This window comes from Oncorhynchus clarkii, chromosome 32 (assembly GCF_045791955.1).
Source record: "Oncorhynchus clarkii lewisi isolate Uvic-CL-2024 chromosome 32, UVic_Ocla_1.0, whole genome shotgun sequence".
NCBI classification, from domain to species: Eukaryota; Metazoa; Chordata; class Actinopteri; order Salmoniformes; family Salmonidae; genus Oncorhynchus; species Oncorhynchus clarkii.
The window spans coordinates 13,911,082-13,935,049 of record NC_092178.1 but is presented as its reverse complement, the minus strand read 5'-3'; the positions used below and the strand labels follow the sequence as shown (position 1 = coordinate 13,935,049).

Below are 23,968 nucleotides of genomic sequence, written 5' to 3'. Positions count from 1 at the left end.
CATTGTTCCTGTTCCTAAGAAAGCTAAGGTAACTGAACGAAATGACTACCGCCCTGTAGCACTCACTTCTGTCATCATTAAGTGTTTTGAGAGACTATTCAAGGATCATATCACCTCGACCCTACCTGACACCCTAGACCCACTTCAGTTTGTTTACCAGCCAATAGGTCCACAGACGATGCAATCGCCATCACACTGCATACTGCCCTATCCCATCTGGACAAGAGGCCACGCACGCATCCAACTCAATCATCAAGTTTGCGGATGACACTACAGTGGTAGGCTTGATTACCAACAACGACGAGACGGCCTACAGGGAGGAGGTGAAGGTCCTCGGAGTGTGGTGTCAGGAAAGTAACCTCTTACTCAATGTCAGCGAAACAAAAGAGATGATCGTGGACTTCAGGAAACAGCAAAGGGAGCACCCCCCGTCCACATCGATGAGACAGCAGTGGAGAAAGCTCCTCGGTGTTCATATCACCCACACACTGAAACGGTCTACGCAAACAGACAGTGTGGTGAAGAAGGCGCAACAGTGCATCTTCAACCGCAGGAGGCTGAAAAAATCCTCACTAACTTTTACAGATGCACAATCGAGAGCATCCTGTCAGGCTGTATCACCGCCTGGTACGGCAACTGCTCCTCCCACAACCGCAAGGCTCTCTAGAGGGTGGTGCGGTCTGCACAACACATCACCGGGGGCAAACTACCTGCCCTCCAGGACACCTACACCACCCGATGTCACAGGAAGGCCATAAAGATCATCAAGGACAACAACCACCCAAGCCACTGCCTGTTCACCCCGCTATCATCCAGAAGGTGAGGTCAGTACAGGTGCATGAAAGCAGGGACCGAGAGACTGAAGAACAGCTTCCATCTCAATGCCATCAGACTGTTAAACAGCCACCACTAACAAAGTGAGGCAGCTGCCAACATACAGACTTGATATCATTGGCCACTTTAATAAATGGAACACTAGTCACTTTAATAATGCCACTTTAAGAATGTTTACATATCTCACATTACTCATCTAATATATCATGTATACTGTATCCCTCATTATATATTCTTTACTATGTATTGCATCTTAGCCGCTCTGTCACTGCTCATCCATATATTTTATACTTATATATTCTCATCTCATTCCTTTACTAGATTGTGTGTATTAGGTTTTGTTGTGGAATTGTTAGATATTACCTGTAAGATACTGCTGCACTGTGGAATCTAGAAGCACAAGCATTTCACTATACTCACAATAACATCTGCTAACCATGTGTATGTGACCAATAACATCTGCTAACCATGTGTATGTGACCAATAACATCTGCTAACCATGTGTATGTGACCGATAACATCTGCTAACCATGTGTATGTGTCCAATAACATCTGCTAACCATGTGTATGTGTCCAATAACATCTGCTAACCATGTGTATGTGACCAATAACATCTGCTAACCATGTGTATGTGACCAATAACATCTGCTAACCATGTGTATGTGACCAATAACATCTGCTAACCATGTGTATATGTCCAATAACATCTGCTAACCATGTGTATGTGACCAATAACATCTGCTAACCATGTGTATGTGACCAATAACATCTGCTAACCATGTGTATGTGACCAATAACATCTGCTAACCATGTGTATGTGTCCAATAACATCTGCTAACCATGTGTATGTGACCGATAACATCTGTTAACCATGTGTATGTGTCCAATAACATCTGCTAACCATGTGTATGTGACCGATAACATCTGCTAACCATGTGTATGTGACCAATAACATCTGCTAACCATGTGTATGTGACCGATAAAAATAGATTTGATATACTTGAAGAAATTAGGAGATGGTAATCTCCCTGAATGGGGGAATGTTTAATGCCCCACCCAGCAGACTGTTGACCAATCACGTTCACGTTGTCATGCTGCGTCACACCGTTGCTAAGCTAATAATCACCCAATCCCTTCATAAAAGTCAGGGTGAGTCAAGAAATCTGCCTATTTTCCTTGACTATACAATATTCCATAGAGCAAGCTAATTATCTCACATCTCTGAAAAGATTTGTAATGTGCTTCTTGTTCATGTAATTCATGCTAATGATGCGTTTTGTGCTAGCGCCCAATTGACTCCCATTCACTAGTTTACCCAAAATGCACCACACAGTCCATTTACAACGTAGGGGCAAAATGCACAATGGCCGTTAATATGAACTGAATGGAGTTTGGTCCCCTTACCACTTCCTGCTGGGAGGTGGTCCTCATGTGGTCCAGCTGCGTCTCCATCCTCCGGCATTCGGCCTGGGCATCGGCCAGGCTGGCACGGAGGGCATCGGCCTCTAGGCGGGCGCGGTACAGCTCGGTCATGGTGCGATCGCGGGCATTCGCTGAGTCACGGAGTTCCGACGCCAACATGGCGGCCTGCTGGCGAGACGCCTGGAGCTGCTCCTCACACTGGCGAAGCTGTTCCCTCAGACGACCCATCTCAGCCTGGAGAGAAGGCAGAGCAGACAGGTTAATACACACACACACACACTCCCCCCACAACCCCCTTCACCTTGTCGACAGCGTGTGTGTGCAGCTCTTTCTCCAGGTGGTCTTTCTGAGTGACGCAGGCTCGGAGCCTGTCCAGTTCTTCCTGGAACTGAGCGATGGTCACCTCTCTGTTGAGCTCCACAGCCTTCAGCATCTGCAGCTCTGCACTCAGCTTAGTGTTCTCCAGCTCCGTGCTGCGCAGGTGGCCCTACACACACACACAATTAGAAACTCACAGACATACAACTGCGTGCACACACACACACACACACACACACACACACACACACACACACACACAGGGTGTATCCTCTCACCTTGTAGAGGTCCCTCTCGTCCTTGTCGTTCTTCAGTTGAGTCTCCAGACGGTCTCTTTCTGCTGTCAGCTTCTTCAACCTGTCTCTCAGACTGGACAATAACAACAACCATCACAACAGATAGAGGATTCTACTGCAATAACATCAATAATGTTAGTTCTCTGTAGAGTATCTATGGTGTGTGCATTTCTCATCACCAGTCCAGTTCCTATCCTTCCAGTGTGTGTGTTCCTCCTCACCAGTCCAGTTCCTATCCTTCCAGTGTGTGTTCCTCCTCACCAGTCCAGTTCCTATCCTTCCAGTGTGTGTGTTCCTCCTCACCAGTCCAGTTCCTATCTTTCCAGTGTGTGTGTTCCTCCTCACCAGTCCAGTTCGGTCTCTTTCTGCAGTCCTCTCTGTGTGACTCCCAGTAGGTCCTCCTCCAGCTGTCTGACCCGGTCTGTGGCCTCCTGCAGCCTCCTCCTCACCTCCTCCCTCTCCTCTGACAGGCCCTGGGAGGAGCGCAGCAGCTCCTGCAACCACACCACACTTAACCTGTCAATCACAAAGTCAAACAATCACAGACACAGGAAGTCAGTCCAGTCAGACCAAGGGTGTCAAACTTGGTTCCTGGAGGGCTGCCGAGTGTTTGCTTGTTTCCTTTCAATTTGTTTTCAATAAAGACCTAGACAACCAGGTCAGGGGAGTTCCTATCTAATCAATGACCTTAACAAGGGTCGGGAGGAGCAAAACCCTACAGATGATTGGCCCCCCTGAGTTTGCCCCTTTGTCGATCAATGGAAATGCTGTGTGATAATGAATGTCAGGCCTATTTCCCTTCAAACACACTGGCTAGTTTTCCCTCCTAATGTTCTGAAGAGGAGAGGAGACAGGGAGAGGAAGACCGTACTAGCCTGTACCTGGTCCAGCCAGTAATCTCTCCTGTTGGAACACGCTCATGTTGAGAAGTAGAGGACATTAAATCACCCACAACACACACTGCACCTGACAGACAAGAATGCCTACACACACCCCTCCATCTCGCAACACACACACACACTTGTGCATCAGACGCAAACAGACAGGTGCAGTATACGAAAAATATATAAAACAAACACACACACACACACCTCGTCTCCCTTGGGCTTGGATCCCTGGATGGCCGTACGATTTAACTGCAGACGTTTGGGAGGCACTTCAGCAGCGCATTAAGACCTTATAAAAAGTGTCATCGTAAAACTAGCAGCCGCAAAATATGTACTTATGTTTTCATGTTCCAGCTAAAGGATATTTTAATCAGTGCTGACTAGGTATCCCTCTTTCCCGTACTCCACACACACACACACACACACACACACACACACACACACACACACACACACACACACACACACACACACACACACACACACACACACACACACACACACACACACACACACACACACACACACACACACACACACACACACACACACACACACACACACACTTCAAGCAAAGTTCATGTCTAAGAAAAAGCACCAGGGGGCAGTAAGAGACTGGTTCCAATATCATCAAACTTCTCCCCTGGCAGTTTGGTTATTCACTCTACAGCACAACAAATGTTATTTAAAATAAATCACAACATTTAAGTCATTCTCAGCAGTTGCACTAAGATAAAAGATGAGACAGGAAAAAGAGAGAGAAAGACGGAGAGGGGGAGAGAGCGAGAGAAAGAAAGAGAGAGCGATGGAGAGAAAGAGAAAAACACAGAGAGGGCGAGAGACATAGTAGTGCCCCTAGTAGAATGGCGTGACTGAGTCATGTTTGTCCCTAAAGCTGGGCAGGGCCTTGTTTCACTCAGGTGGTTTTGTGGACACCAGTCTCTCATTCCACACACATTGCAAGCGGGTGGCATTGTTAGTGTGTGTCTGTGCGGGTGAATGAGAATGAGAATGTGTGTGTGTGGGGAGGCGGAGTAGTTTGTGGGATTGACTGTGTGTGTGTGTGTGTGTGGGCTTGACGTCATATTTGATTACTCTGTGGTTGAGATGGAATCGCCCTGACGCCAGATGCTTGGGAGACCGTATCCCGTTAACGTTCAGGCCCAGTGACTCAGATCATTAAAGAGGGACAGAGAGACTGGCACACACACACACACACAAACAAGCAAAGAAAAAAAAAGAAAAAATAATGACACTATGCAAATACACAGTTCACAAAGAGACGCACACACACACACACACACACACACACAGCTTTGTGTGTACAAACATGGACAGAGATCATTCATAAACTTCAGGCCTTTGATGTTTTTAACCTGTGATCACTGAAGAGGAACTGGCACCGACCGACTACTCACAGGTGTCTCTCCTGCTTCCCCTCTCTGTACAGCTTCCTGACTACAATATACATTTGGAAAGAATTCAGACCCCTCAACCTTTTACACATTATGTTACGTCACAGCCTTATTCTAAAATGGATTCAATTGTTATTATTTTCCTCATCAATCTACACACAATACCCCATAATGACATCACAATACCCCATAATGACATCACAATACCCCATAATGACTAAGCAGAAACAGGGTTGCAGAAATGAATACATAAGTATTCAGACCCGTTAAGAAGGACTTTGTTAAAGCACATTTGGCAGCGATTACAGCCTGGAGTCTTCTTGGGTATGACGCGACAAGCTTGGCAAACCTGTATTTGGGGAGTTTCTCCCATTCTTCTCTGCAGATAGTCTCAAGTTGCTGCACAGCTATTTTCAGGTCTCTCCAGAGATGTTCGATCGGGTTCAAGTCTCGGCTCTGGCTGGGCCGCTCAAGGACATTCAGAGACCTGTTCCGAAGCCACTCCTGCAACTCCTGCCTTTACATGGCTGTGTGCTTAGGGTCATTGTCCTGTTGGAAAATGAATCTTTGCCCCAGTCTGAGGTCCTGAGTGCTCTGGAGCAGGTTTTCATCAAGGATCCCTCTGTACTTTACTCCGCTCATCTTTCCCTCGATCCTGACTGGTCTCCCAGAACCTGCCGCTGAAAAACATCCCCACAGCATGATGCTGCCACCACCATGCTTCACCGTAGGAATGGTGCCAGGTTTCCTCCAGACGTGACACTTGGCATTCAGGCCAAAGAGTTCAATCTTGGTTTCATCAGACCAGAGAATCTTGTTCAGGCCAAAGAGTCCTTTAGGTGCCTTTTGTAAACTCCAAGCAGGCTGTCGTGTGCCGTTTACTGAGGAGTGGCTTCCATCTGGCCGTTCTACCATAAAGGCCTGATTGGTGGAGTGCTGCAGAGATGGTTGTCCTTCTGGAAGGTTCTCCAATCTCCACAGAGGAACTCTGGAGCTCTGTCTGAGTGCCCATCGGGTTCTCTGTCACCTCCCTGACCAAGGCCCTTCTCCCCCGATTGCTCAGTTTGGCCGGGAAGTCTTGGTGGTTACAAACTTCTTCCATTTAAGAATGATGAATCACTGTGATCTTGGGGACCAGAAATGTTTTGGTACTCTTCCCCAGATCTGTGCCTCGACACAATCCTGTCGTCTCGGAGCTCTATAGACAATTCCTGCAACTTGGCTTGGTTTAGATCTGAAATGCACTGTCAAATGTGGGACCTTATATAGACAGGTGTGTGCCTTTCCAAATCATGTCCAATCAATTGAATTTACCGCGGGTGCACTCCAATCAAGTTGTAGAAACATCTCAAGGATGATCAATGGAAACAGGATGCACCTGAGCTCAATTTTGATTCTCAGAGCAAAGGGTCTGAATACTTAAGGTATTTTTTCTATACACTCTTTATATACATTTAGTCGACTGGTCGATTGTTTGGTCGATAAGACTTTTGGTCTTTAGTCGAGCAATCAGTCGCAAATTACTGTTATTTCTTTCATGGTGCACAAGACACCGGTCTGATTCGCACCTGTCTCAGTGGATTCATCCATTGCGGAGGCTGTGGGGATGGCACAGTCCATCACTCTAAGATGTGCATTACTGAAATTGTATATGGTGATATTATGTAAGAACGATGGTGCAACACTAAGAAAACAAATATTTCATAACAAATGTGCCAGCTCCCGCGTTGGATAGCGGTCACTGTCTGCGGTTCTGAAACATTGTGCTGTTGAATTGGCACCTTTTCCTAGACCATGTTGCTATGTGCATAATAGCAAAGTTAACCAGCATATTGGTGTTGAGAACAATGCGGAGAGAGGAAACCAACTTAATTAGGTCCATAATCAATAGCCTAACTATTAAATGTGCCTGGCCTCAGAAATCATCCATATATTCAGTAGCAGTCAAACGTTTGGACACACCTCCTCATTCAATGGTTTATTTATTTATTTTTACTATTTTCTACATTGTAGAATAATAGTGAAGACATCAAAACTATGAAATAACACATATGGAATCATGTAGTAACCAAAAAAGTTTTAAATTAAAATATATTTTATATTTGAGATTCTTCAAAGTAGCCACCCTTTGCCTTGATGACAGCTTTGCACACTCTTGGCATTCTCCCAACCTGCTTCACCTGGAATGCTTTTCCAAGTCTTGAAGGAGTTCCCACATGCTGAGGACTTGTTGGCTGCTGTTTCTACACACTGCAGCCAAACTCATCCCAAACCATCTTAATTGGGTTGAGGTAGGGGTGATTGTGGAGGTCAGTTAATTGTGGAGGCCAGGTCATCTGATACAGCACTCCATCACTCTGCTTCTTGGTCAAATATCCCTTACACAGCCTGGGAGGTGTGTTGGGTCATTGTCCTGTTGAAAAACAAATGATAGTCCCACTAAGCGCAAAACAGATGGGATGGCGTATCGATTCAGAATGCTGTGGTAGCCATGCTGGTCATGCGTGCCTTGAATTCTAAATATATCACCTACAGTGTCACCAGTAAAGCACCACACCATCGCACCTCCTCCTCCATGCTTCACGGTGGGAACCACACATGCGGAGATCATCCGTTCACTTACACTGCGTCTCACAAAGACACGGCGGTTGGAACCAAAACTCTCATATTTGGACTCATCAGACCAAAGGACAGATTTCCACCGGTCTAATGTCCATTGCTCATGTTTCATGCCCCAAGCAAGTCTCTTCTTCTTATTGGTGTCCTTTAGTAGTGGTTTCTCTGAAGAAATTCGACCATGAAGGCCTGATTCACACAGTGAAGGCCTGATTCCTCTGAACAATTCATGTTGAGATGTGTCTGTTACTTGAACTTTGTGAAGCATTTATTTGTGCTGCAATTTCTGAGGCTGTTAAGTCTAATGATTTTCCGGATTGACTGACCTTCATGTCTTAAAGTAATGATGGACTGTCGTTTCTCTTTTCTTATTTGAGCTGTTCTTGCCATAATATGGACTGAGACATATTTTATCAAATAGGGCTATCTTTTGTATACCACCAATCCCTTGTCATACAACTGATTGGCTCAAACGCATTAAGAAGGAAAGACATTTCACAAATTAACAAGGCACACATGTTAATTGAAATGCATTCCAGGTGACTACCTCATGAAGCTGGTTGAGAGAATGCCAAGAGTGTTTAACAATTTTTTGATTAATACATGATTCCATATGTGTTATTTCATAGTTGTGATGTCTTCACCACTCTTCTACAATGTAGAAAATATTTTTTTATATATATATTTTTTTTTAATTGAATGAATAGCTGTTCTAAAACTTTTGACCGGTAGTGTATATATACAGAAATAAGACATTTTGCCTGTTTGTTTAATAGCGTACTGATTCCTTGAGCACCAAGCCTCACACAACCATGTTGAATAAAGCAATTTCACAAATTCAGCTGTTTTTAATCTTTGCTATGCCGTAATAAAGGCTTTATACATTCTTGTTTTTTAACAGAAAAACAGCACCTGTTTGTCACACATACTACTGACGCAGCCATCACTCCTATACCCTCTTTTCTTATTATTACCATTGTTATTATGATCATCATTATAATATGACTAATGGCATTACCATCAGTAGGGTTAGTATAGCAGCCTTGTATAACTACCATCGATCTGTAGGCCTAAGGACTGTTCAGCGGTCTTCATACCATAACTTACTTAGGCCCATATGTCAATATATCGGCTGCTCTACCCATCAATCATGCAATCGTCCATGTCATCACACAGCATACGAAATCAAACATTTTAGTTTGAAAATGAAATAACAAAGGGAGCCTTGAATAATTAGCCTAAACTATAAAGAAACCATTCCATGTCGGCAATTGTATTCACGAACGCATGCGACTGTTTTTAGTCTTTGCTGTTATAAAGGCTTTACAAAAAAGATACACATATACATTTATTTAGTGTTGTTAACACTGTTCCAAATGGTCATTTATATTGTAACCTAACAGCACCTGTTTGGCACAGATAATATCCAGGCAGCATTTGCTCCTAACCTTATTTTTCTTCATCACCAGTTGCTTCCACAACTAAGTCAAATTTCTTCCACAGATCTGACTTCCCCTTTCCCTCCTGAGCAACCAGTAAACATTCCCCCATTTCAAGTTTATTTTCACATTCTCCACATCCATTTTGCTGTCACATGTGTTACAGTGTTGGGAGTTTGTTATAACCAATTTATTGATGTGATTGTGACAGGCTATAGGTCAGGCCCTATTGGTCACGTGCATGAGATGCATACATGTGTCACGTAAAGAAAGCAAGGGTTCAGGGAATAGGGAAGGTTTTTCCTAAACAAATGAAGGTTTTGGTAACAGAACTTTCTGTGAAGGTCGTTGCAGCAGGGAGGAGAGAGAGACAACAGCTGCTTGTTGTCTCTCTTTTTTCACCAAGTCTGAGCCTGGCCCGGTGAACTCCCTCTAGAGCCATTTGTATCTTAATTCTTTCATCAAACAGTGTACTTAATGCATCCAACAAGCTCAGTGCATATTGTCGATTTTATTAAAACACATAGGGTGTGTCTATATATGGAAAAATACACATTTTAACATTTCAACCATGGATTGTGCAACCTCCTGTGCTCATCTCTCTTCTCCCTTCATCTCCCTTCCTCTCCCTCTCCCTCTCTCCTCCTCCTTCCCCCTCTCTTCCTCTCCTCTCCCTTCATCTCTGTCGCTCTTCCTCTCCCCCCTCTCCCTTCCTCTCCTCCTCCCCCTTCTGCTCCCACTCCTCTCGTCCTCTCCCTCCCTCTCTCATTCTCTCTTCCTCTCCACTCCCTTCCTCTCCCCTCTCTCATCCTCTCCCTTCCTCTCCTCTCCCTTCCTCCCCTCCTTTCTTCCTCTTCCTCTCATCCTCTCTTCTCAAATTCCTCTCCACTCCCTTCCCCTCTCCACACCCTTCCTCTCTTCCTCTCTCCTCTCCCTTCCTCTCTCCTCTACTCCACCCCTCTCCCTCTCTTCTTTCCCCCCTCCCCTCTCCCTTCCTCTCTTCCCCCTCCCCTCTCCCTTCCTCTCTTCCCCCCTCCTCTCCCTCCTTCACCTGGTTGTGCGTGCGTAGAAGGTAGCAGGTCTCCCTCTCCTGCTCCCTCTCTCTGTGCAGCCTCCTGTGCTCCTCCTGCAGCTGCTGTTTCTCCTTCTGAAGGTGATGTAATCTCTTCAACAGCTCCCTGCGCTCCTGCTGCGCCTCCTCTACACGCTGCTGCTCACCACAGGAGGGGAGAGGGGAAGAGAGGAAAGGGGAAGAGAGGAGAGGAAGGGGGAGGTGAGGGGGGAAGAGAGGAAAGGGGAAGAGAGGAGAGGAGAGGAAGGGGGAGGTGAGGGGGGAAGAGAGGAAAGGGGAAGAGAGGAGAGGAAGGGGGAGGTGAGGGGGGAAGAGAGAAAAGGGGAAGAGAGGAGAGGAGAGGAAGGGGGAGGTGAGGGGGAAGAGAGGAAAGAAAGGGAGAGTGAAAGAGGAAATAAAGGGAGGGAAGGGAGAGGAGAGGAAGAGAGGAAGGAAGAGGAGATGAAAGGAGAGGGGTGAAGCGGAAAGGAGAGGAGAGGGGGAAGAGAGGACGGAAGAGGAGAGGAAGGGAGAAAAGAGGAGGGGAGAGGAGAGGGGGAAGAGAGGAAGGGAGAGGAGAGGAAGGAAGAGGAGAGGGGGGAAGAGAAGAAGGAAGAGGAGACGGGGTAAGGGAAGAAGGGAGAGAAGAGGAAGAGAGAGGAAGGGAGAGGAAAGGAGAGGGGTGAAGAGAGGAAGGGAGAGGAGAGGGGGAAGAGAGGACGGATAGGAGAGGAAGGGAGAAGAGAGGAAGGAAGAGGAGGGGAGAGAGGAGCGGGGGGAGAGGATGGGAGAGGGAGGAAGAGAAGAAGGAAGAGGAGAGGGAGAGGAGAAAGAGAGGAAGGGAGAGGAAAGGGGGGAAGAGAATAAGGGAGGAAGGGAGAGGAGAGGGGAAGAGAGGAAGGACGAGGAGAGGAAAGGAGAGGGGTGAAGAGAGGAAGGGAGAGGAGAGGGGGAAGAGAGGACGGAAGAGGAGAGGAATGGAGAAAAGAGGAGGGGAGTTGAGAGGGGGAAGAGAGAGGAGTGAGGGGAGAGAGAGGAAGGGAGAGGAGATGAAGGAAGAGGAAAGGGGGGAAGAGAAGGAAGAGGAGAGGAGAAAGAGAGGAAAGAAGGAGAGAGGGGAAGAGAGGAAGGAAGAGGAGGAAGAGAGGAAGGAAGAGGAGAGGGAGAGGAGAAAGAGAGGAAGGAAGAGGAGTAGGAAGGGAGAGGAGAGGGGGGAAGGGAAGAAGGGAGATAAGAGGAAGAGAGAGGAAAGGGGTGAAGAGAGGAAATAAAGGGAGAGGAAGGAAGAGGAAAGGAGAGGGGTGAAGGGAGGAAGGGAGAGGAGAGGGGGAAGAGAGGAGCGGGGGGAGTGAGATAATGGGAGAGGAGAGGGGGGAAGAGAAGAAGGAAGAGGAGAGGGGAATAGAGGAAGGAAGAGGAGAGGAAGGGAGAAGAGAGGAAGGAAGAGGAGAGGAAAGGAGAGGGGTGAAGAGAGGAAGGAAGAGGAGAGGCGGAAGAGAGGAGGAAGGGAAGGGAAAGGGAGAGGGGGGAAGAGAAGGGAAAGGAAGAGGGGGGAAGAGAAGAGGAAGGGAGAGGGGGGAAAAGGAGAGGAAGGGAGAGGGGGGAAAAGGAGAGGAAGGGAGAGGGGAAGAGAGGAAGGAAGAGGAGAGGAAGGGAAGAGAAGAAGGAAGAGAAGAGGAAGGGAGAGGAGAGGGGGGAAGAGAAGAAGGAAGAGGAAGGGGGAAGAGAGGAAGGAAGAGGAGGGGAGAGGAGAGGGGGAAGAGAGGAGCGGGGGGAGAGAGAGGAAGGGAGAGGAGAGGGGAAGAGAGGAAGGAAGAGGAGGGGAGAGGAGAGGGGGAAGAGAGGAGCGGGGGGAGAGAGAGGGAGAGGAGAGGGGAAGAGAGGAAGGAAGAGGAGGGGAGAGGAGAGGGGGAAGAGAGGAGCGGGGGGAGAGAGAGGAAGGTAGAGGAGAGGGAGAGGAGAAAGAGAGGACAGAAGAGGAGAGGGGGAGAGAAGAAGGAAGAGAGGAAGGGAGAGGAAAGGGGGGAAGAGAATAAGGGAGGAAGGGAGAGGAGAGGGGAAGAGAGGAAGGAAGAGGAGAGGAAGGGAGAAGAGAGGAAGGAAGAGGAGAGGAGGGAAGAGAAGAGGAAGGGAGAGGGGGGAAGAGAAGAGGAAGGGAGAGGGGGGAAAAGAAGAGTAAGGGAGAGAGGGAAACTGGTACATTTTGATGGCTATACTGCATCTCTGTATGTGTACCTCCAGCACACTGCTCTTGGTGGTCACCACCAGTATGTCTGAGTTGTTGTCGTCCTCGGTAACGGTAAGACAGTCCTCGGTGGGCGTGGCTGGGCGAAACAGGAAAGGCGTGCTGGCGCCTCTGATGTCACCCATGTGCGTGACGTAACAGAGCTGATAGAACTCCCCGTCACTCTTGGGAACATAGTGCCCTGCATAGGAGACAGATTGTTAGGACGTTACGAAGGTTGTGTAGTGTGCCATTTTGAGACAGTATCATCAGGTGAATTGGAGGAGTGCTGATCTAGGACCTGGTCCCCCTTGTCCATATAATCATACTCATTATGATCTAAAAGGCTAAACTGATCCTAGGTCAGCACTCTGAGAGGCGTTGTGAACATCGGCCCAGTCCAGTCTATGGGCTGAATCCTGACTTTGTGTATAAATCTTCTCTTATAATGCACCACTCATCTTCCATACGTTTCATCTTATTCTGATAGTAAATGCATTCTTCAATCAACGGTCAAAGTCCAGTCCGAGTAAAAGTCCAGTAATTTAACCTCACTGTATTTGAGGTAAAGATCACGGTCAGTGATGTTCAACATATGCACAAGTCAGAGAGTTTCACCAACACACTACAGCGGGCTTTTCACTGTCTCATATCTGACCCTGTCAGCCCCTGTAAAACCAGTCCAACGGTCCTACATGGAGTGTGTGTGTGTGTGTATGTGTTATCCCTGCAGAGGCAGAGAGGTGTTCAAGTCTCTGATACGGTAGTTGTGTGTGTGTTTGTAAGTGTGTAAATGTAAGGTAAAACAGGGCAGTTAACCCCACTGTGTGTGTGTGTGTTTGTAAGTGTGTAAATGTAAGGTAAAACAGGGCAGTTAACCCCACTGTGTGTGTGTGTGTTTGTAAGTGTGTAAATGTAAGGTAAAACAGGGCAGTTAACCCCACTGTGTGTGTGTGTGTTTGTAAGTGTGTAAATGTAAGGTAAAACAGGGCAGTTAACCCCACTGTGTGTGTGTGTGTGTTTGTAAGTGTGTAAATGTAAGGTAAAACAGGGCAGTTAACCCCACTGTGTGTGTGTGTGTGTTTGTAAGTGTGTAAATGTAAGGTAAAACAGGGCAGTTAACCCCACTGTGTGTGTGTTTGTGTGTTTGTAAGTGTGTAAATGTAAGGTAAAACAGGGCAGTTAACCCCACTGTGTGTGTGTGTGTGTTTGTAAGTGTGTAAATGTAAGGTAAAACAGGGCAGTTAACCCCACTGTGTGTGTGTGTGTGTTTGTAAGTGTGTAAATGTAAGGTAAAACAGGGCAGTTAACCCCACTGTGTGTGTGTGTGTTTGTAAGTGTGTAAATGTAAGGTAAAACAGGGCAGTTAACCCCACTGTGTGTGTGTGTGTTTGTAAGTGTGTAAATGTAAGGTAAAACAGGGCAGTTAACCCCACTGTGTGTGTGTGTGTTTGTAAGTGTGTAAATGTAAGGTAAAACAGGGCAGTTAACCCCACTGTGTGTGTGTGTGTGTTTGTAAGTGTGTAAATGTAAGGTAAAACAGGGCAATTAACCCCACTGTGTGTGTTTGTGTGTTTGTAAGTGTGTAAATGTAAGGTAAAACAGGGCAGTTAACCCCACTGTGTGTGTGTGTGTTTGTAAGTGTGTAAATGTAAGGTAAAACAGGGCAGTTAACCCCACTGTGTGTGTGTGTGTTTGTAAGTGTGTAAATGTAAGGTAAAACAGGGCAGTTAACCCCACTGTGTGTGTGTGTGTGTGTTTGTAAGTGTGTAAATGTAAGGTAAAACAGGGCAGTTAACCCCACTGTGTGTGTGTGTGTGTTTGTAAGTGTGTAAATGTAAGGTAAAACAGGGCAGTTAACCCCAATGTGTGTGTGTGTGTGTTTGTAAGTGTGTAAATGTAAGGTAAAACAGGGCAGTTAACCCCACTGTGTGTGTGTGTGTTTGTAAGTGTGTAAATGTAAGGTAAAACAGGGCAGTTAACCCCACTGTGTGTGTGTGTGTGTTTGTAAGTGTGTAAATGTAAGGTAAAACAGGGCAGTTAACCCCACTGTGTGTGTGTGTGTGTGTTTGTAAGTGTGTAAATGTAAGGTAAAACAGGGCAGTTAACCCCACTGTGTGTGTGTGTGTGTTTGTAAGTGTGTAAATGTAAGGTAAAACAGGGCAGTTAACCCCACTGTGTGTGTGTGTGTTTGTAAGTGTGTAAATGAAGTTAAAACAGGGCAATTACCCCCACTGTGTGTGTGTGTGTGTTTGTAAGTGTGTAAATGTAAGGTAAAACAGGGCAGTTAACCCCACTGTGTGTGTGTGTGTTTGTAAGTGTGTAAATGTAAGGTAAAACAGGGCAGTTAACCCCACTGTGTGTGTGTGTGTTTGTAAGTGTGTAAATGTAAGGTAAAACAGGGCAGTTAACCCCACTGTGTGTGTGTGTGTTTGTAAGTGTGTAAATGTAAGGTAAAACAGGGCAATTAACCCCACTGTGTGTGTGTGTGTTTGTAAGTGTGTAAATGTAAGGTAAAACAGGGCAATTAACCCCACTGTGTGTGTGTGTGTTTGTAAGTGTGTAAATGTAAGGTAAAACAGGGCAGTTAACCCCACTGTGTGTGTGTGTGTGTTTGTAAGTGTGTCAATGTAAGGTAAAACAGGGCAGTTAACCCCACTGTGTGTGTTTGTGTGTTTGTAAGTGTGTAAATGTAAGGTAAAACAGGGCAGTTAACCCCACTGTGTGTGTGTGTGTGTTTGTAAGTGTGTAAATGTAAGGTAAAACAGGGCAGTTAACCCCACTGTGTGTGTGTGTGTTTGTAAGTGTGTAAATGTAAGGTAAAACAGGGCAGTTAACCCCACTGTGTGTGTGTGTGTTTGTAAGTGTGTAAATGTAAGGTAAAACAGGGCAGTTAACCCCACTGTGTGTGTGTGTGTGTTTGTAAGTGTGTAAATGTAAGGTAAAACAGGGCAGTTAACCCCACTGTGTGTGTGTGTGTGTGTTTGTAAGTGTGTAAATGTAAGGTAAAACAGGGCAGTTAACCCCACTGTGTGTGTGTGTGTTTGTAAGTGTGTAAATGTAAGGTAAAACAGGGCAGTTAACCCCACTGTGTGTGTGTGTGTTTGTAAGTGTGTAAATGTAAGGTAAAACAGGGCAGTTAAACCCACTGTGTGTGTGTGTGTTTGTAAGTGTGTAAATGTAAGGTAAAACAGGGCAGTTAACCCCACTGTGTGTGTGTGTGTGTTTGTAAGTGTGTCAATGTAAGGTAAAACAGGGCAGTTAACCCCACTGTGTGTGTGTGTGTTTGTAAGTGTGTAAATGTAAGGTAAAACAGGGCAGTTAACCCCACTGTGTATGTGTGTGTTTGTAAGTGTGTAAATGTAAGGTAAAACAGGGCAGTTAACCCCACTGTGTGTGTGTGTGTTTGTAAGTGTGTAAATGTAAGGTAAAACAGGGCAATTAACCCCACTGTGTGTGTGTGTGTGTTTGTAAGTGCGTAAATGTAAGGTAAAACAGGGCAGTTAACCCCACTGTGTGTGTGTGTGTGTGTTTGTAAGTGTGTAAATGTAAGGTAACACAGGGTAGTTAACCCCACTGTGTGTGTGTGTGTGTTTGTAAGTGTGTAAATGTAAGGTAAAACAGGGCAGTTAACCCCACTGTGTGTGTGTGTGTGTTTGTAAGTGTGTAAATGTAAGGTAAAACAGGGCAGTTAACCCCACTGTGTGTGTGTGTGTGTTTGTAAGTGTGTCAATGTAAGGTAAAACAGGGCAGTTAACCCCACTGTGTGTGTGTGTGTGTTTGTAAGTGTGTAAATGTAAGGTAAAACAGGGCAGTTAACCCCACTGTGTGTGTGTGTGTGTGTTTGTAAGTGTGTCAATGTAAGGTAAAACAGGGCAGTTAACCCCACTGTGTGTGTGTGTGTGTTTGTAAGTGTGTAAATGTAAGGTAAAACAGGGCAGTTAACCCCACTGTGTGTGTGTGTGTTTGTAAGTGTGTAAATGTAAGGTAAAACAGGGCAATTAACCCCACTGTGTGTGTGTGTGTGTTTGTAAGTGTGTAAATGTAAGGTAAAACAGGGCAGTTAACCCCACTGTGTGTGTGTGTGTGTGTGTTTGTAAGTGTGTCAATGTAAGGTAAAACAGGGCAGTTAACCCCACTGTGTGTGTGTGTGTTTGTAAGTGTGTAAATGTAAGGTAAAACAGGGCAGTTAACCCCACTGTGTGTGTGTGTGTGTTTGTAAGTGTGTAAATGTAAGGTAAAACAGGGCAGTTAACCCCACTGTGTGTGTGTGTGTGTTTGTAAGTGTGTAAATGTAAGGTAAAACAGGGCAGTTAACCCCACTGTGTGTGTGTGTGTGTTTGTAAGTGTGTAAATGTAAGGTAAAACAGGGCAATTAACCCCACTGTGTGTGTTTGTGTGTTTGTAAGTGTGTAAATGTAAGGTAACACAGGGCAGTTAACCCCACTGTGTGTGTGTGTGTTTGTAAGTGTGTAAATGTAAGGTAAAACAGGGCAGTTAACCCCACTGTGTGTGTGTGTGTTTGTAAGTGTGTAAATGTAAGGTAAAACAGGGCAGTTAACCCCACTGTGTGTGTGTGTGTGTGTTTGTAAGTGTGTAAATGTAAGGTAAAACAGGGCAGTTAACCCCACTGTGTGTGTGTGTGTGTTTGTAAGTGTGTAAATGTAAGGTAAAACAGGGCAGTTAACCCCAATGTGTGTGTGTGTGTGTTTGTAAGTGTGTAAATGTAAGGTAAAACAGGGCAGTTAACCCCACTGTGTGTGTGTGTTTGTAAGTGTGTAAATGTAAGGTAAAACAGGGCAGTTAACCCCACTGTGTGTGTGTGTGTGTTTGTAAGTGTGTAAATGTAAGGTAAAACAGGGCAGTTAACCCCAATGTGTGTGTGTGTGTGTGTTTGTAAGTGTGTAAATGTAAGGTAAAACAGGGCAGTTAACCCCACTGTGTGTGTGTGTGTGTTTGTAAGTGTGTAAATGTAAGGTAAAACAGGGCAGTTAACCCCACTGTGTGTGTGTGTGTTTGTAAGTGTGTAAATGAAGTTAAAACAGGGCAATTACCCCCACTGTGTGTGTGTGTGTGTTTGTAAGTGTGTAAATGTAAGGTAAAACAGGGCAGTTAACCCCACTGTGTGTGTGTGTGTTTGTAAGTGTGTAAATGTAAGGTAAAACAGGGCAGTTAACCCCACTGTGTGTGTGTGTGTTTGTAAGTGTGTAAATGTAAGGTAAAACAGGGCAGTTAACCCCACTGTGTGTGTGTGTGTTTGTAAGTGTGTAAATGTAAGGTAAAACAGGGCAATTAACCCCACTGTGTGTGTGTGTGTTTGTAAGTGTGTAAATGTAAGGTAAAACAGGGCAATTAACCCCACTGTGTGTGTGTGTGTTTGTAAGTGTGTAAATGTAAGGTAAAACAGGGCAGTTAACCCCACTGTGTGTGTGTGTGTGTTTGTAAGTGTGTCAATGTAAGGTAAAACAGGGCAGTTAACCCCACTGTGTGTGTTTGTGTGTTTGTAAGTGTGTAAATGTAAGGTAAAACAGGGCAGTTAACCCCACTGTGTGTGTGTGTGTGTTTGTAAGTGTGTAAATGTAAGGTAAAACAGGGCAGTTAACCCCACTGTGTGTGTGTGTGTTTGTAAGTGTGTAAATGTAAGGTAAAACAGGGCAGTTAACCCCACTGTGTGTGTGTGTGTTTGTAAGTGTGTAAATGTAAGGTAAAACAGGGCAGTTAACCCCACTGTGTGTGTGTGTGTGTTTGTAAGTGTGTAAATGTAAGGTAAAACAGGGCAGTTAACCCCACTGTGTGTGTGTGTGTGTGTTTGTAAGTGTGTAAATGTAAGGTAAAACAGGGCAGTTAACCCCACTGTGTGTGTGTGTGTTTGTAAGTGTGTAAATGTAAGGTAAAACAGGGCAGTTAACCCCACTGTGTGTGTGTGTGTTTGTAAGTGTGTAAATGTAAGGTAAAACAGGGCAGTTAAACCCACTGTGTGTGTGTGTGTTTGTAAGTGTGTAAATGTAAGGTAAAACAGGGCAGTTAACCCCACTGTGTGTGTGTGTGTGTTTGTAAGTGTGTCAATGTAAGGTAAAACAGGGCAGTTAACCCCACTGTGTGTGTGTGTGTTTGTAAGTGTGTAAATGTAAGGTAAAACAGGGCAGTTAACCCCACTGTGTATGTGTGTGTTTGTAAGTGTGTAAATGTAAGGTAAAACAGGGCAGTTAACCCCACTGTGTGTGTGTGTGTTTGTAAGTGTGTAAATGTAAGGTAAAACAGGGCAATTAACCCCACTGTGTGTGTGTGTGTGTTTGTAAGTGCGTAAATGTAAGGTAAAACAGGGCAGTTAACCCCACTGTGTGTGTGTGTGTGTGTTTGTAAGTGTGTAAATGTAAGGTAACACAGGGTAGTTAACCCCACTGTGTGTGTGTGTGTGTTTGTAAGTGTGTAAATGTAAGGTAAAACAGGGCAGTTAACCCCACTGTGTGTGTGTGTGTGTTTGTAAGTGTGTAAATGTAAGGTAAAACAGGGCAGTTAACCCCACTGTGTGTGTGTGTGTGTTTGTAAGTGTGTCAATGTAAGGTAAAACAGGGCAGTTAACCCCACTGTGTGTGTGTGTGTGTTTGTAAGTGTGTAAATGTAAGGTAAAACAGGGCAGTTAACCCCACTGTGTGTGTGTGTGTGTGTTTGTAAGTGTGTCAATGTAAGGTAAAACAGGGCAGTTAACCCCACTGTGTGTGTGTGTGTGTTTGTAAGTGTGTAAATGTAAGGTAAAACAGGGCAGTTAACCCCACTGTGTGTGTGTGTGTTTGTAAGTGTGTAAATGTAAGGTAAAACAGGGCAATTAACCCCACTGTGTGTGTGTGTGTGTTTGTAAGTGTGTAAATGTAAGGTAAAACAGGGCAGTTAACCCCACTGTGTGTGTGTGTGTGTGTGTTTGTAAGTGTGTCAATGTAAGGTAAAACAGGGCAGTTAACCCCACTGTGTGTGTGTGTGTTTGTAAGTGTGTAAATGTAAGGTAAAACAGGGCAGTTAACCCCACTGTGTGTGTGTGTGTGTTTGTAAGTGTGTAAATGTAAGGTAAAACAGGGCAGTTAACCCCACTGTGTGTGTGTGTGTGTTTGTAAGTGTGTAAATGTAAGGTAAAACAGGGCAGTTAACCCCACTGTGTGTGTGTGTGTGTGTTTGTAAGTGTGTCAATGTAAGGTAAAACAGGGCAGTTAACCCCACTGTGTGTGTGTGTGTTTGTAAGTGTGTAAATGTAAGGTAAAACAGGGCAGTTAACCCCACTGTGTGTGTGTGTGTGTTTGTAAGTGTGTAAATGTAAGGTAAAACAGGGCAGTTAACCCCACTGTGTGTGTGTGTGTGTGTTTGTAAGTGTGTAAATGTAAGGTAAAACAGGGCAGTTAACCCCACTGTGTGTGTGTGTGTGTGTTTGTAAGTGTGTAAATGTAAGGTAAAACAGGGCAGTTAACCCCACTGTGTGTGTGTGTGTGTTTGTAAGTGTGTAAATGTAAGGTAAAACAGGGCAGTTAACCCCACTGTGTGTGTGTGTGTTTGTAAGTGTGTCAATGTAAGGTAAAACAGGGCAATTAACCCCACTGTGTGTGTGTGTGTTTGTAAGTGTGTAAATGTAAGGTAAAACAGGGCAGTTAACCCCACTGTGTGTGTGTGTGTGTTTGTAAGTGTGTAAATGTAAGGTAAAACAGGGCAGTTAACCCCACTGTGTGTGTGTGTGTGTTTGTAAGTGTGTCAATGTAAGGTAAAACAGGGCAGTTAACCCCACTGTGTGTGTGTGTGTTTGTAAGTGTGTAAATGTAAGGTAAAACAGGGCAGTTAACCCCACTGTGTGTGTGTGTGTGTTTGTAAGTGTGTAAATGTAAGGTAAAACAGGGCAGTTAACCCCACTGTGTGTGTGTGTGTGTTTGTAAGTGTGTAAATGTAAGGTAAAACAGGGCAGTTAACCCCACTGTGTGTGTGTGTGTGTTTGTAAGTGTGTAAATGTAAGGTAAAACAGGGCAGTTAACCCCACTGTGTGTGTGTGTGTGTTTGTAAGTGTGTAAATGTAAGGTAAAACAGGGCAGTTAACCCCACTGTGTGTGTGTGTGTGTTTGTAAGTGTGTAAATGTAAGGTAAAACAGGGCAGTTAACCCCACTGTGTGTGTGTGTGTGTGTTTGTAAGTGTGTAAATGTAAGGTAAAACAGGGCAATTAACCCCACTGTGTGTGTGTGTGTGTTTGTAAGTGTGTCAATGTAAGGTAAAACAGGGCAGTTAACCCCACTGTGTGTGTGTGTGTTTGTAAGTGTGTAAATGTAAGGTAAAACAGGGCAATTAACCCCACTGTGTGTGTGTGTGTTTGTAAGTGTGTAAATGTAAGGTAAAACAGGGCAATTAACCCCACTGTGTGTGTGTGTGTGTTTGTAAGTGTGTAAATGTAAGGTAAAACAGGGCAGTTAACCCCACTGTGTGTGTGTGTGTGTTTGTAAGTGTGTAAATGTAAGGTAAAACAGGGCAGTTAACCCCACTGTGTGTGTGTGTGTGTTTGTAAGTGTGTAAATGTAAGGTAAAACAGGGCAGTTAACCCCACTGTGTGTGTGTGTGTGTTTGTAAGTGTGTAAATGTAAGGTAAAACAGGGCAGTTAACCCCACTGTGTGTGTGTGTGTGTTTGTAAGTGTGTCAATGTAAGGTAAAACAGGGCAGTTAACCCCACTGTGTGTGTGTGTGTTTGTAAGTGTGTAAATGTAAGGTAAAACAGGGCAATTAACCCCACTGTGTGTGTTTGTGTGTTTGTAAGTGTGTAAATGTAAGGTAAAACAGGGCAATTAACCCCACTGTGTGTGTGTGTGTTTGTAAGTGTGTAAATGTAAGGTAAAACAGGGCAATTAACCCCACTGCGTGTGTGTGTGTTTGTAAGTGTGTAAATGTAAGGTAAAACAGGGCAGTTAACCCCACTGTGTGTGTTTGTAAGTGTGTAAATGTAAGGTAAAACAGGGTAGTTAACCCCACTGTGTGTGTGTGTGTGTGTGTTTGTAAGTGTGTAAATGTAAGGTAAAACAGGGCAGTTAACCCCACTGTGTGTGTGTGTGTTTGTAAGTGTGTAAATGTAAGGTAAAACAGGGCAGTTAACCCCACTGTGTGTGTGTGTGTTTGTAAGTGTGTAAATGTAAGGTAAAACAGGGCAGTTAACCCCACTGTGTGTGTGTGTGTTTGTAAGTGTGTAAATGTAAGGTAAAACAGGGCAATTAACCCCACTGTGTGTGTGTGTGTTTGTAAGTGTGTAAATGTAAGGTAAAACAGGGCAATTAACCCCACTGTGTGTGTGTGTGTTTGTAAGTGTGTAAATGTAAGGTAAAACAGGGCAGTTAACCCCACTGTGTGTGTGTGTGTGTTTGTAAGTGTGTCAATGTAAGGTAAAACAGGGCAGTTAACCCCACTGTGTGTGTGTGTGTGTTTGTAAGTGTGTAAATGTAAGGTAAAACAGGGCAGTTAACCCCACTGTGTGTGTGTGTGTGTTTGTAAGTGTGTAAATGTAAGGTAAAACAGGGCAGTTAACCCCACTGTGTGTGTGTGTGTTTGTAAGTGTGTAAATGTAAGGTAAAACAGGGCAGTTAACCCCACTGTGTGTGTGTGTGTTTGTAAGTGTGTAAATGTAAGGTAAAACAGGGCAGTTAACCCCACTGTGTGTGTGTGTGTGTTTGTAAGTGTGTAAATGTAAGGTAAAACAGGGCAGTTAACCCCACTGTGTGTGTGTGTGTTTGTAAGTGTGTAAATGTAAGGTAAAACAGGGCAGTTAACCCCACTGTGTGTGTGTGTGTTTGTAAGTGTGTAAATGTAAGGTAAAACAGGGCAGTTAACCCCACTGTGTGTGTGTGTGTTTGTAAGTGTGTAAATGTAAGGTAAAACAGGGCAGTTAACCCCACTGTGTGTGTGTGTGTTTGTAAGTGTGTAAATGTAAGGTAAAACAGGGCAGTTAACCCCACTGTGTGTGTGTGTGTGTTTGTAAGTGTGTAAATGTAAGGTAAAACAGGGCAGTTAACCCCACTGTGTGTGTGTGTGTTTGTAAGTGTGTAAATGTAAGGTAAAACAGGGCAGTTAACCCCACTGTGTGTGTGTGTGTTTGTAAGTGTGTAAATGTGAGGTAAAACAGGGCAGTTAACCCCACTGTGTGTGTGTGTGTTTGTAAGTGTGTAAATGTAAGGTAAAACAGGGCAGTTAACCCCACTGTGTGTGTGTGTGTTTGTAAGTGTGTAAATGTAAGGTAAAACAGGGCAGTTAACCCCACTGTGTGTGTGTGTGTTTGTAAGTGCGTAAATGTAAGGTAAAACAGGGCAGTTAACCCCACTGTGTGTGTGTGTGTGTGTTTGTAAGTGTGTAAATGTAAGGTAAAACAGGGTAGTTAACCCCACTGTGTGTGTGTGTGTGTTTGTAAGTGTGTAAATGTAAGGTAAAACAGGGCAGTTAACCCCACTGTGTGTGTGTGTGTTTGTAAGTGTGTAAATGTAAGGTAAAACAGGGCAGTTAACCCCACTGTGTGTGTGTGTGTGTTTGTAAGTGTGTCAATGTAAGGTAAAACAGGGCAGTTAACCCCACTGTGTGTGTGTGTGTGTTTGTAAGTGTGTAAATGTAAGGTAAAACAGGGCAGTTAACCCCACTGTGTGTGTGTGTGTGTGTTTGTAAGTGTGTCAATGTAAGGTAAAACAGGGCAATTAACCCCACTGTGTGTGTGTGTGTTTGTAAGTGTGTAAATGTAAGGTAAAACAGGGCAGTTAACCCCACTGTGTGTGTGTGTGTTTGTAAGTGTGTAAATGTAAGGTAAAACAGGGCAATTAACCCCACTGTGTGTGTGTGTGTGTTTGTAAGTGTGTAAATGTAAGGTAAAACAGGGCAGTTAACCCCACTGTGTGTGTGTGTGTGTGTGTGTGTTTGTAAGTGTGTCAATGTAAGGTAAAACAGGGCAGTTAACCCCACTGTGTGTGTGTGTGTTTGTAAGTGTGTAAATGTAAGGTAAAACAGGGCAATTAACCCCACTGTGTGTGTGTGTGTGTTTGTAAGTGTGTAAATGTAAGGTAAAACAGGGCAGTTAACCCCACTGTGTGTGTGTGTGTGTTTGTAAGTGTGTAAATGTAAGGTAAAACAGGGCAGTTAACCCCACTGTGTGTGTGTGTGTGTGTTTGTAAGTGTGTCAATGTAAGGTAAAACAGGGCAGTTAACCCCACTGTGTGTGTGTGTGTTTGTAAGTGTGTAAATGTAAGGTAAAACAGGGCAGTTAACCCCACTGTGTGTGTGTGTGTGTTTGTAAGTGTGTAAATGTAAGGTAAAACAGGGCAGTTAACCCCACTGTGTGTGTGTGTGTGTGTTTGTAAGTGTGTAAATGTAAGGTAAAACAGGGCAGTTAACCCCACTGTGTGTGTGTGTGTGTGTGTTTGTAAGTGTGTAAATGTAAGGTAAAACAGGGCAGTTAACCCCACTGTGTGTGTGTGTG

General features: G+C 44.8%; 1 protein-coding gene across 5 annotated transcripts in view; it reads right to left on the bottom strand.

Annotated features, from left to right (window-relative positions):
• Window positions 1–23,968, bottom strand: part of LOC139391581 (tax1-binding protein 1 homolog A-like) — a 109,976-nt gene that overhangs the window by 25,934 nt on the left and 60,074 nt on the right. For 4 of the 5 annotated variants that reach the window (XM_071138944.1, XM_071138946.1, XM_071138945.1 and 1 more), the window contains 6 exons: window positions 12,514–12,704; window positions 10,279–10,437; window positions 3,216–3,364; window positions 2,853–2,943; window positions 2,558–2,743; window positions 2,239–2,490 (listed from right to left, as the gene is read on the bottom strand). In XM_071138944.1, coding sequence (XP_070995045.1) covers window positions 2,239–2,490; window positions 2,558–2,743; window positions 2,853–2,943; window positions 3,216–3,364; window positions 10,279–10,437; window positions 12,514–12,704 — 1,028 coding nt within the window. The remainder of the gene's footprint in view (window positions 1–2,238; window positions 2,491–2,557; window positions 2,744–2,852; window positions 2,944–3,215; window positions 3,365–10,278; window positions 10,438–12,513; window positions 12,705–23,968) is intronic. The other variant, XM_071138948.1, reaches the window with a different exon arrangement.